The 13590-nt window shown below is 43.1% G+C and overlaps 1 protein-coding gene and 1 pseudogene across 1 annotated transcript in view; both read right to left on the bottom strand.

Moving 5' to 3' along the window:
• Positions 1-13590, bottom strand: part of LCBK1 (long-chain base (LCB) kinase 1) — a 129257-nt gene that overhangs the window by 43958 nt on the left and 71709 nt on the right. Inside the window, exon 4 of the mRNA XM_087391379.1 lies at positions 13424-13517. Within this exon, the coding sequence (XP_087247505.1) occupies positions 13424-13517 (94 nt within the window). The remainder of the gene's footprint in view (positions 1-13423; positions 13518-13590) is intronic.
• Positions 5068-6041, bottom strand: LOC147889478 (chlorophyll a-b binding protein type 1 member F3, chloroplastic pseudogene; annotated as a pseudogene).

The raw sequence follows: 13590 nt of genomic DNA, 5'->3' as shown, positions 1-13590 counted from the left end.
TCCAAGAACATTCCCAAACTCATCCTCTAAAAACACAACATAGTGCACTTTCAATCTCACGATAGTCACTCATAAGATTGAAAACCATAAACTCCATCACGCATAGCAAGGACTAGCTACTATGACATCCCCACTGACGTCATCAATGCCCAACAGTGGGTGTAGACCATAGTATAAAAATATGCTCTCATACATACACATCCACACACCCACACATACTTGAGCATCTACTTATACAAAGTCTTCGTACTGAGTTTCTGTCGGCACTCCAGATAAAGGGCAGACTCAGCCATGACGAAGGCTAGCACTAAAGGAGAAGGCTAATCAAAAAGTAGTCCAAAAACTCTTCATTCAAGCTACAACTACTTGTGAAGTCTAAACGATTTCACGCAACGCACCATTTAAGATAGAAAGAATTATCGCAATACCAGCAGGCCGTAACATGGACGAAAACTTCACAAGGTGAAATTTGCATGTCCGCTAATATGGCAGAAGCATATACCTAGATGAATCCAGGAACATTCCCAAAACCAATCTCTCTTAATTCATCTTGTCGAATCCTTTACATTAGTGGAGATAGGCAAGCTCGAAGAGGTTCGCAAGTCACGTATTGACTGCCATATAACATAACTTATATAGGAATCTACCATTCTGGATGTTTTTCCATTAAAGCATTAGGGAGATCCCCTAGAAAACCCTTCACCTTCTTACTCAAATCTATAGCAACACATATCCCTAATTTTGCTATGTCCTACTAAAGGAAAAATAGACGAGTCCCATCCATTACACAAGAGCTAATCTTCTTAGCAAATTAAGACTAGTCCAAGTCAACGTTACTGCAGCTTACATGTTAAGCTATTAATTTTATACGTGGCAATATGAAACATTCTCACCTTTCTTGCATGAAGATGTTTTTCCGCTTGGAAAAAGTACCTATATATTACGCTTTGAAAATCATACAAGATCAGCTATCCACAAGTGTTATGTCCATAATTGGTCTAACCAAGACTACACTGTCTACGGTGAAAACCGAGCTAACCCATGAGGACATAGTCTAACTCAAGGTTGAAGACTAGCGTGGGTGAGGTTTAGATCTCGTGGATTGGGCTAGTCTAACAAGGGCATGGCTATTCCAAGATTAGTAGAGATAATTAGGGAAAAAGAATGTAGTAAAGTAAAGCTACTTTATGCATGTAGCCTAAGTTTAGGGCTCAATTTAGGGCTCATTGCTAAAAATAGCTAGTGCTAGGCCTATAAGTATGAGCCAATGGCCCAGTATTCGGGGCCCAAGGAGTTGGAGCCTCCTCTAGTCATACACCTGCTGCACAAGGAGCAGCACCTACAAGAAGGGGCATGTCCTGACCTTGAGGTTGGCTAGCTTCCAGCCATAGCCTAGACCCCACGCTCGGGGGTGGCTCGATGTACTGAGCCTACCTCTGGGGGATGAGCTGCTAGCTCAACCCCTATGGGTTGTTTACAAGACTGTCCCAAGGTATAGAGGGCTCTTGCTCAGAGTTCTTACCCCATTGGTCAGAAGTGATGCTGGTTGGGACTGTTTCACTTGGTATCAAAGCCAACTTCAAGCTCAAGAGTCCTCCTTGCGTTGCGAAAAACAAAAATTCCCTTTGGTGTGCTTTTTCAAGTGAAGGAAGCACGTGATCTTGGTAGACAAGCAAAGGGATGGACGAGACTTTTTGTGCTGTAGTGAAGCTGATTTTAGATTTTGGAAAGGCATAGACTGATTTTGTATCGCAGCTTTGAAGTAGCTAGGATCTACTTTGAAGCATGAAGGGCTCTTTTGCAGTCAATAGTTTTGGTAAGACTCACACTGCTTGTGGCAAGCATGAATAAGATTGCATGCTGATATCTCGACCCACCTTATATCAGCAAATTTGGAGGCCTGAGCAAGCAATTTGCTGTTTGGCCTAATCCGAGGCTTAGCGCAGCTTGGAACAGCTTCATTGCTATATATCTAGATGTATCCAGGAACATTCCCAAACTCATCCTCTAAAAACACAACATAGTGAAGTTTCAATCTCATGATAGTCATTCATAAGGTTGAATTTTGAAAACCATAAACTCCATCACGCATGGCAGGGACTAGCTACTATGACATCCCCACTGACGTCATCAGCACCCAACAGTAGGTGTAGACCATCCATCACGCATAGCAGGGACTAGCTACTATGACATCCCCACTGACCTCATCAGCACCCAATAGTGGGTGTAGACCATTGTATAAACATATGCTCTCATACATATAAATCCACAGACCCACACATACTTGAGCATCCATTTATACAAAGTCTTCGTACTGAGTTTCTGTCAGCACTCCGGAGGTGAAGGGCACACTCAAGCCATGACGAAGGCTAGCAGTAAAGGAGATGGCTAATCAAAAAGTAGTCCAAAATCTCTTCATTCAAGCTACAACTGCTCCCTTGCTATACCTAAATAATGGCTCTAAAGCAGGTCTGCCAGGGCTAGAGCAGGTCTGTCAGGACTGATTTCACCTATTCTTTAGGACAGAGATAGTACTGATATGTGCTGTCTACCCTATTTGATTGGTTAGCCTAGGTTAGGCAGATTGAGAGACATGCATGCAGATAGGACTGCTGTTGGGATTCACTTCGCGGCCCTGCATGGATGCATGCTGATAGGACTGCTGTTAAAGAGGCCTTGCATGCCAAGAAATATGATGCATGTGCCTGATTTGGTGGCAGGTGTGAGTTTATGGCTGCATGCAGAATGCATGTGAAGCGTGCAAGCATGCGCTAGTCCTAGTGGGCTGCATACATGTTCATACGTTGCATCCAAAAGATCTAGGGGTTGCATGCAGTGTGCATGTTGGCATTCAGAGGTTCTAGTGGCTGGATGCATTGTGCATGAGGTGCATGCAAGCATGAAACAGTCCTAATTGATTGGATGCGGTAAGCATGAGGGTGCATGCCGGAATTCCAGTGTGCATGCAGCATGCAGGGAGAATTCTAGGACCCAGTAAGCAGCATCCAAATGTCAGAACTGTATGACTTCAGTTCTGAAAATATGGATATTGACAGATTGAACTTTCTTCGAATAAAAAGCTTTTAAAATCCTTAAATCTATTGGAAGTTCTTGGCCTAAAGCACAGCAGTAAAGTATATGTTTTTTATACCATTTGCCTATATATGCAGTAAGGCCAATCATTGGCAGGGAAATCAGATGCGACTGCCTAGGGTATAATTTCGCCAACAAGTAGACACCTATGCAATGTAAGCTCCCTACTACTTCCTGCAGCTGATGGCTGCACTGATCGCAAGGCTTCCTCCTGCCGAGTTGATCGCCCATCTTCTGCTATTCTATCCTACCAGTTTTGCCTTTACTCTAGCCTTGATTGATTTCTGTCTGCCCTGATCAAATGGAGCTGATCATCATTAATTTCGGACTGATCTGCTGCAGCCCCTAGCTATCTTATTCGCTGCAGTAACTCTCAATTCCAACTTGCCTAGTTTTGCTACTGTTGCAGTTCACAAATCAGATTGGAATCTGCACCTATATTCACCTAAAATTGGCAACACGAGTTCCCTTTGGAGGGTTATTTTTGTCAGAACCTGTACCTGCTTTACTGATCACGTTCAGCTGAAGTTTGCAGGAGTAATCTTACCCCTACGCTTGGTCACTCCCTGATCAAACTTGGAGATAAACTTATGTCCAAACTTCAACCTTGAGAGCCGTAACTTAAAGAAAATTCATCATCCTCAAGTCAGATGGTTCATTGTTATAAATATTCTGAGGGTTGGTCTACCCCATCAAGTGATGGATGAGCTGTATTGGACGCCTAGAACAGAAATATTGATAATTGCCCAGCTAAAAGTAAAAGCCCCCCACACCATACGTTTGGTGAATTTTAGAGTAGGTCAAAACATATTTAATGGACCACCATTTTGTTGATTGGGTGGAGAGAAAAGTTGTGTCAATTTGGTCCACATATAAAGTATAACTTTTTGTTGGCCACTTATAATCGTATTATAATTTGTTTTTCCACTATGTTACATCCTTTCTTAATTCGGTATTCATTATCCTGATGATTTTCTAAGTAAAAGCTTCTAAGTTTTCATTTAAAAATCATTCTGCTTAAAAAGTCTGATACTCAGTGTTTCATAATTTTGTTGAGTTTAAGAAGTGTGTACACCTTTGATAATTCGTTAAAGTCTAGTTTGCCAGCTATTTGGGTTTTCCCTTGATATTCATAGTCAAGTTGGGCAGAACATGTGGATTGGTGGATTTCCGTGTGGTATGGCACATGGGGATTGTAGCCACGGGCTTGACTGTTTGACCATTAATTTCGTTAGTTGCATCGCTTTGGTGATGACAACGGAACAATATTGTGATTGGATAATCCACTGTTTGAGAAATCCTTAGGGATAAACTACTTGGTTGAATATTTAAGACTTTGTGGGTCACTAAGGTTACATAGTTGTGTCACGACCATGACAATCTCAATTAGGGTTGGTGTTTTGGAGAGTGGATTCACTCAAACCCCAACAAAATTGAGAGAAACTTCTTGTTCTCCAACAAAATTGAGAGAAACTTCTTGTTCTCCATCTCTTTGGTGCTTTGGACATAAATGAACTTGGAGTTGCTACATGCACTCCTTGGATTGGCATGTGTGATATAGCATATAAGCAGACCTGCATTAATGTGCCTTCAAACATGGATAAGGGCATACTTTCCTATAGTTTGCATAAGCACGGAAAGATAAAGAGAAGCTGAATCCAAAATAAGGATCGCTTCTGAGATACAAAACTCTGGCTAAAGGTTACCCTAGTTAGAGTAAGCCTTGTGGACAAAGATACTAGTGTCAGAAATAGGCATTGAGTGTTAGAAAAGAGAGTGTGAGCTAGAGAGCTGAATGTAGTGCTTGCAATAGAAGAAGTGAGTAATACAAGAAGTGGGATAGGTTTTGTCTGAACAAAAATAAGCAATGCACAACAGGATTCGTATCCTCTTAAGCATGTGCTTTAGCAATCAGAACTCTCATTAGAATTCAAAAACTACTAGGCTACGTGTATAACTTCATAATTCTCCCAATTCAGTACAATAGCCGTTTCAGAAATTGAATTTATGGAACGCAAACTATGTTACAACTTGCTAGCCCTGGAGCGAAACGTCACAATGGATATAACTTCTTAGCACTCCTGAATAAATAAAAGCTTCACTTTCCGGGGACGAAGTTGGTAGCGTATGCCCAGGCATTGTTGACAACAGGATCTGCAAGATGGTCAGACAAGTTCTCGATCGGACCCTTCCCGGTGACAATGGCTTGAACAAAGAAGCCAAACATGGAGAACATTGCAAGTCTTCCATTCTTCAACTCTTTCACCTTGAGCTCGGCAAATGCCTCTGGATCATCAGCCAACCCAAGAGGGTCGAACTGCCCACCAGGATAGATGGGATCACTTACCTCTCCCAAGGGTCCTCCTGCAACTCTGTACCCCTCTACTGCTCCCATCAGAATCACTTGGCATGCCCAGATGGCAAGAATGCTTTGAGCGTGAATGAGGCCTGGGTTACCAAGGTAGTCCAGACCACCCTCGGCAAAGATCTGAGATCCGGCCTTGAACCAGACGGCCTCGCCGAACTTCACACCGTTCTTTGCAAGCAGCTCAGGAGTAACGCAGCCCAAAGCTCCCAACATGGCCCAACGGGAGTGGATAACCTCAAGCTCGCGGTTCTTGGCGAAGGTCTCTGGGTCAGCGGACAGGCCGGCGGTGTCCCAGCCATAGTCACCAGGGAACTCACCAGTGAGGTACGAGGGAGGATCACCGGAGAGAGGGCCCAAGTACAACGGGCGGTCAGGTCCGTACCAGATGCTGCCAGAGCTGGAAGCCTTCTTGGCCATCATGGTGAAGCGGGCCTCGGAGGCACCAACCTTGCGGGAGAGCTCATTGCTAGGAGCGAGCAAGGTCTGGCCGCTGAAGGAGGTGGAAAGGGCAGTAGAGGCAGCGGCGGCCATAGCTATGAACCTTCACGTAACAGGAAGAAGAGCAAAGGCAAACCGAAGACGATGGGATAGGTTTTGTCTAAGTGACAAAACCTTATCCTTCACTAACCGTAGTTAGTGAACTAATTGTGGTTAGGATAAAAAACCTCTAAAAAGAGAAAAGTGCCCCTAACCTACTTATTACATTACATTGGTCACTGCTAGAATATAATAATAATTCTAACACCCCCCTACAGTGCCAATGTCATGTACAAGGAAATGATCAATCACCAAAAGGAGATAAGTTCAGGGCACTGCGAAATGCCTCAAACTTTTCACGTGGAAGTGCTTTGGTGAAGATGTCTGCAACATTGTCATGTATTGACACATAGATCATACTGATCTCTCCTGCATGCAACTTCTCTCTGACATAGTGAAAGTGAACCTCAATGTGCTTCGTGCAAGCATGAAACACAGGATTCTTTGCCACTGCTATAGCACTCTGACTATCAATTTGAATCTATGCGAAGTGTCTACACCTTGAGTCCTGTCTCATTTTCAACCATAGCCACAAAGTGTTTGAAATGCATAAACACTTCTGATTTTGCCTTGAGACCATAGACCCAAGTGTAGTTGGTAAAGTCATCTATGAATGTAACAAAATAGAGATAACCCCCAAAAGCAGGTGTCCTCATGGGACTGCAGACATCACTGTGAATAAGCTGCAATTTTCTTGTAGCTTTCACTGCACCATCCTTCTTGAAGGGAAGCCTATGCATTTTGCCAAGAATGCAACCTTCACATGCATGAGGAGGAGGCGACTCCAAAGGAGGTAATGCATCAACCATACCATGCCTCTGAAGTGTCATTAAGCTGCCATAGCTCATGTGCCCATACTTGGCATGCCATAACTCCGCATTTTGCATCGCAACAATGGGAGTGCTAACTGATAATGCAAGATGGGATCTTTTTTCATATAGATCAAGCTGAAAAAGACCCTGATACAAAGTGCCAGACAACATCAAAACATAGTCATTTTCTTTGTCTCTGACTGCACACTTGTCATCATCAAAAACAACCTAAAATCCTCCTCTATTGAGTGAGGACACTAAAAGCAAATTCTTCTTTATACCTGGCACATAGAGTACATCTAAAATTCTGAAATCTGTGCCATCAGTGGATGTGAGAATAATGTCTCCCACTCCACACGCTGAATAAGAAGAATTATTTGCACAAGTTACCACCTTCTTGGTGGGTGAAGAATGCAGAGTTACAAACATATTTTTTTTTGGAAGTGATGTGCTTTGAAGCACCACTATCAAAATACCAAGTATGTAGTGTCTCATCAACACTGAAAGAGCATTCATCCTTTGAAGGATCATAACTGCAAGTCAAAAAAGCATATGGGTCATCATCATTAATGGCTGTAGTATCTGAACTACCCACTGAAAAATCTGAAGTGCAAGACAAAAAGGCATAGTGCTCTTCAACCAAGTTGGCTGCAACATCTCCTCCATCATGGCAATGTGGACCTGATGCATCTGATACAGCCATATCGGAATCCCTTTTCTTTTCTTTGGCTATGCGCTTCTTGCACTCTCCAATATAATGACCCGGCTTCTTGCAATAATGACAGATGCCCTTCTTTTTCTGCTTGTTTGTATCACCCTGTGCCTTATAAGAAGGCTGTCCAGAATCAGCTTTATGTTGATGTGTGGGCTGATTGGCATGTGGCTTATGCTACCCTTTACCCTTGGGCTTGAACTTGGAGAGCATAGCATGCTCGCCATCCCGGGTTGCCATATTTCTTCGTGTTTGTTCCTCTTGCAATAGTCCTACCAACTCGTGAAAGGAGAGAGGATTGCTGCCCCCCCTCAATGACAAATTCAGCGAGGTGTGGAAACCGAGATAGGACTCAGGAAGAGAGTTCAGAGTGGTAGTGATCATCTCTGAATCCGGAATGACTTCATCAATGTTCAACAATTGTTCCCTGAGATCCTGAAGCTTTGTGAGGTGAGAATTCATGGAATCTCCCTCCTCCATATGTGTATGGGAAAGTTCTCGCTTCAGAAAGGAAACTCTGGCATCGTTCCTTGCTGCAAATAATGAACCTCTTGACAGAAAGAGAAATCACTGAAAGAGCTTGTGCATCTCTAGAGTCCCATCTTTTCTGCTCGGCTGTGGGAGCTCCTGGAGCGGCTGCTCCAATCACCTGTGCTGTATTTGTATCTCTACCCCTGCCTCCAACTGTAGGAGTGACAGGTATAGGCATTGTATCTGATCTTTCTTCACCTCCATTGACATAATCCCAAAGATTTCTGCCAACCAAGATATTGCGAACCATGAAACTCCACAAGGAGTAGTTGGTGCCATCCAACTTATCCTCCCGTGTGAGAACCCCGAACACCTCATTTGAGTTGTTCTGAGCCATTTTCACAAGATAATCTCAGAAAAAAATACAGCAGACGGACCATGTGAAATCAGTTCCTGGGATATAAAATGCACGAGTAAAATCTGCAAAGAATAATATGCCCACAGTGACAAATACTATCACAACCTGTCAAAGGCTCAAAATGCACCACACTGCTCTGCTCAATGCCCCAAAAATCTGCTAATAGAATCTGCAAAAAGTGGCAAAAGTCTGCAATTTGACTCGTACTGAGTCCAAAACTGTTTGCAAACTTCCAAAATGCCCTTTTACCTGCAAAATTGCAACCCAAATGCAAAAGCCCCAATTTCTTGTGGGAAATTGCACACAAAAGAGGGCAAATGGTTTGAAAGCCCCAAATGGTGCACAAATTGCACTTTGCCTGTAAAAGCCCCAAATTTCACTGCAAAATTGCAGTGTAATTGCAAAAGCCCCAATTTCTTGGACAACCTGCAACCCAACTGCAATGTCTGCCCACAAATACAGAATGCCCCAAATTCTCTGCAAGATCTAAGCCAAACAATGGCTATCTGCAAACAATGCCTGCCAAAAAACCAACTGCTAGAGTACCTGCTAGAATAAAACCTGCACAGAAGTGCGGATGCCAACGAAAAGTACAAGAGCTTGCAAAATGTACGGATATCCGTACTGTGTACGGATTTGCAGCAACCTGTACGGATGGTAGCTGTACGGAGTACGGACAACCAGCACAGTCAGGTACAAAATGGTGACACGCAGTACGAAATTCTTGTGTACGGACGCCTATGTACGGATGTAAAGCACACTGACGAGCTAATCGATGGTGCGGACGACGTATAAGATGTACGGTTCGCACCTGCGAAATGCAGACAGCACGGATGACCATACTGTTGTACGGCAATCGTGCAACAAAGGTGCGGCACAGGTGCGACGGTACGAAATGTATGGAATGGAGGCATAGGTACGGCGGTGCAAGAGCTGTACGGGTGTACTGTGAGTGTACGGGCTGTACGGAATCAGTCCGTGCAGATTGTACGGGCGCGGGCTATACGGAGGGCTGGAGCTTGCAGGAGCAGGGATCGGGGAGCTTGCGGGCTAGGAAGCAAAAGAGCAGAACCTGGGCTCTGATACCAAATGTTAGAAAAGAGAGTGTGAGCTAGAGAGCTGAACGTAGTGCTTGCAATAGAAGAAGTGAGCAATACAAGAAGTGGGATAGGTTTTGTCTAAGTGACAAAACCTTATCCTTCACTAACCATAATTAGTGAACTAACTGTGGTTAGGGGAAAAAACCTCTAAAAAGAGGGAAAAGTGCCCTTAACCTACTTATTACATTACATTGGTCACTGCTAGAACATAATAATAATTCTAACATTGAGTAGGTCTCCTGTCAGGATTGCCATTGAGGGGTCAAGTTGTGTACTTGACTAATTTTCCATTCGTACCTCTCTCTCAATAAGTCCATTCGTACAGAAGTAGGAAACAAATCTGGGCAGCCCTATTGTTATTTTGAAGGTGGGAGAGGAGAAATTCTGGAATGATTTTCTGGAATCTAGCAATAGATTCACAAGTCCAAGATGGATTCTTTTAGACCTTAATCTTAAATTTGAATCCTACCAAGGTCTATCTCATATGATCTAGATAGGCCATCCGATGGATGGTCTATAGTGGTATGGGACACTATGTCAATAATTGAAATACTAACTGATATTTTCCAAATGGATTAGAATTTGGGTAAAGAACAAAGGTTCTTTAAGGTTATTCACTTTCTAGGGCCAATGTGGTTATGAAAGAAGTTCGGACTGAGAACCTCAGTTGCTTGATACTTGGTATTGCCTTATGGCAAGGAGTCTTGAAAAAAGACGTACCCAATGAATTTCGGGTAGTGTGACAAGCAGCTAACTAAATGATCATGACATTTGGTAAGGTTGTTGCTATTGGTTTACTCAACTTTCAATAAAGAAAGTTGATAAGAATATGGGTATTCAAATGGATTCCAAGGGCTTTTAGACAGATAATACCTTACAGTCTATAGATACTACAATGAATCCAGATCTGAAAGAGAAGTATAGTCTTGTAAACTTTGGCATGACATTCAAAGATTATTACACTGATATTGTTTAGCAGAAACCTATTATGATTCTGACATGGATCAGAATCACGATATTCAACAAAGATGTTGAATGTAGCCTACTCAAACCTGGAATCAGAATTGAGAGAGCTAATCAATTTCTCAGTTTACTCAAGAGAATTCTAGACAGATACTTCTTTACCTTGTATGGTAATTGAATAGATTCCAAGTTCTTTACAGACACTACCTTACAGATACTGCTATTGTATGAGAACTATAGTCTTAGAATTATTGATTATTTTTCCTACCCTAACCCTAGATCCAATCCAAGATTATAGGCTAGGAGGTCGTCTAACCTAGGGTTTGGATTAACCCAAGGTTGAGACTAGAGCTAACATTGATGAGGTTTAGATATCATGGATTGGGCTAGTCTAAGAGGGGCATGGCTATCCCAAGATTAGCAGAGCTAATTAAGAGAAAAGCATGTCTCTAGTGAAGTAAAGCTACTTTATGCATGCAGCCTAAGTTACGGCTTACTTCTAAAGACAGCCAGCACTAGGCCTATAAGTACGAGCCAGTGGCTCAGTATTCTGGGTCGGAGGAGTTGGAGCCTCCTCTCAACATAGATTGGCCAGGAAGTAGCAGCTAGAGCGAGGGGCATGTGGTATAGGACGCATGTCTTGACCTTGAGGCTAGCTAGCTTCTCACGATGGTCTGGCATTAGAATTATCAGCATCGCCTCCCTACCTGTGAGCTCCCAAATGAGGAGGACATGGAAGAGCTGTACCATCAGGGTTTGAGAGTTGCAACAAGGACATATTTGGGATGCAAGGCACAGCTGCCACATGGGTAGCATGCAAACTACCATGTAAGCAACATGGACAGCAAAGGATGCCATCCGGAAACTGTATTAAAGACTATAACAGATGCAGCAGCAGCCAGGATCAGTGGCGGCACACTGTGCACACTGTGCATACCTTTGTACAAGGCTTTGTCCATCTTTGATTCAATATATATTTACTGTTTCTACCCTCTTGAGCATAGTTCACTAGTTGTCCGCATCTCTCTCTAGGCACTTGTACACATTAAGGAAAGAAGTGAGATTTGAATTGGGAATACGCTTTTACAATCTTCCGCTGCAGCAAGTTTTGGACTGTAGCAAGACACCTTCACCTTTGTTTTCTAACATCTATACCTCAGGCTCAGCAATGGCCCAACGTAGTGAACCTAAGGCTGGAAGGTGAGCTGCTAGCTCAAACTCCCAGGGGTTGATTGCCCATAAAAAGTTGTGCACCAAGCACCTAAGCTGACCCATACATCCTCAGTGAAGCACCAGCATGAGGTTATACACCAAAATGTGGCTAGAAGGACCTGGTTGGCCACTAAGGACCTGCCTACTAAGGAGAGTTGGGATGAGCTCCAATAGAAGCTTATGCCGCACACTCTCTGAAACCAGGGCTATCTGCTGCTCTGCTGAAATGTCCATACCAATCTAGCAGCCAAGATATCTAGCTGTCTCCTCTCAAAGAATCCATCAAAAGCCAAGATCTGCCCCCCTCTTTTGCTGCAGTAGAGAAGCCAACAAATTTGATCCAGTTGATCCTAGCCCCAGAGGCCACACGGTATGTATCCAGGGCCCCCCTGACCGCCACTAAACCCTCCACAGAAAGAGCCGTGTCGTCTACAAACTCCGAATCCAGCGAGTCCTCCTGCCAAATCGGGAGCCTCATCCCAGTAAGGCCTGCAGTATGAGAGGACTACAGAAGAGAACATAAGTTGAAAATCTCCTCGAAGGCCAATCGTAGGGAGGTGTGGATCTGCTCCCAAAAGCACCAAAAGAATGACGGTGTAAGAAGTCACATGGGGTGGCAGAACAATTAAAAGTCTAGGGTGCATACACCAACTTTAGGAAAGATTGCTACAAATGGTGCATTTGGTGGATATGCTCTAACAAATCCAGTAAATCCTCGAAACTTTTTCATTTTTTTTTATTTTGGGGCTTCCGTCACGCCCATTTTCTTGCTTTCTTACCTTATTTGGCTTTCTCCAAAAACCTAGTTGGATGTCGTCTCGCCCATTTTGGGGCTTCCGTCACGCCCATTTTCTTGCTTTCTTACCTTATTTGGCTTTCTCCAAAATCCTAGTTGGATGTCGTCAGCTCCTTGTCATCATGGTTGTATTAAACAATTAGCATGCTAGCATGCTTTTTTCCTATGCAAAGTATGTGATTATCATAATGTCACTAGACTTTGGGCATAACTGGTACACGCTTTTATTTTCCCAAGTTTTTCCATTGGAAGGAGCAGAGAAAACAGCATCATCGAACGGGGGCAGCATTCTTCAATGTACCAATCATCTACAAGGAGGCCCCCCATCCTAGAATTATGTACTTTCCTTTTCGTCTCCACCTTTCTTTAAATTCCTTGCATATTTTCACGTCCACTTCCTTGGGAGTTACCTCAATCATCTTCTCATGAACTGCATCTACTACCTTTACTTGGATTTAAGTAGCCTGTGTGTTGACTAATTCACTCAAGGAAGACCTTCACTGGGGGGGTGTTCATATATAGCATGTCCAAATTTTGTCCTCTAAAAACAAGAACCTCAAGACACCACCACATACACACAATCACGTAGATTCCCACATACACATAATCATATACACAAGATAGAAAGTTCAACAGACCAATGCAGCAAGCAATCTCTAAATCCTTTCCTAGCACATAAAGCTAGATTTTGTCTTTTAAAAGAAAGAAACACAGGTCGTGTATTTGCAACAAATCAAGCCTCCAAATAAAAAACAAGAAGAAAGTAGTCTATATCATAGTTTGATCATGTGATGACATTTCTTAAGGAGGCAAAACCCTACAAAATCTGCCCACTTTTCTTAAGCAATTGCCTCCAAGAAACATCTGCCCCCTTCGAGAAAGTAGGAATGAGTCAAATAAAATATTACTACACAAAAATTAACCATTGCCTTCATGCTTACCATCCAAACAGGTTGAGAGGTCCATGTTGGCAGCCAATTTGTAAGCATAATGAGGGCCCGTTGTTTCTACCACTTTCAACTTAAAACCTGCCAACTGTACACACAAAGATCACAAATGTGAGAAAATAATTGAACATGGAACGAGCATCAATACCAACTATCACAAG

This window comes from Dipteris shenzhenensis, chromosome 20, assembly GCF_047967505.1.
Source record: "Dipteris shenzhenensis isolate YYH24624 ecotype China chromosome 20, Dip_SZ_1.0, whole genome shotgun sequence".
Classification (NCBI taxonomy): Eukaryota; Viridiplantae; Streptophyta; class Polypodiopsida; order Gleicheniales; family Dipteridaceae; genus Dipteris; species Dipteris shenzhenensis.
The sequence above is the reverse complement of the archived record's forward strand: the minus strand, read 5'-3'. Positions and strand labels throughout refer to the sequence as shown.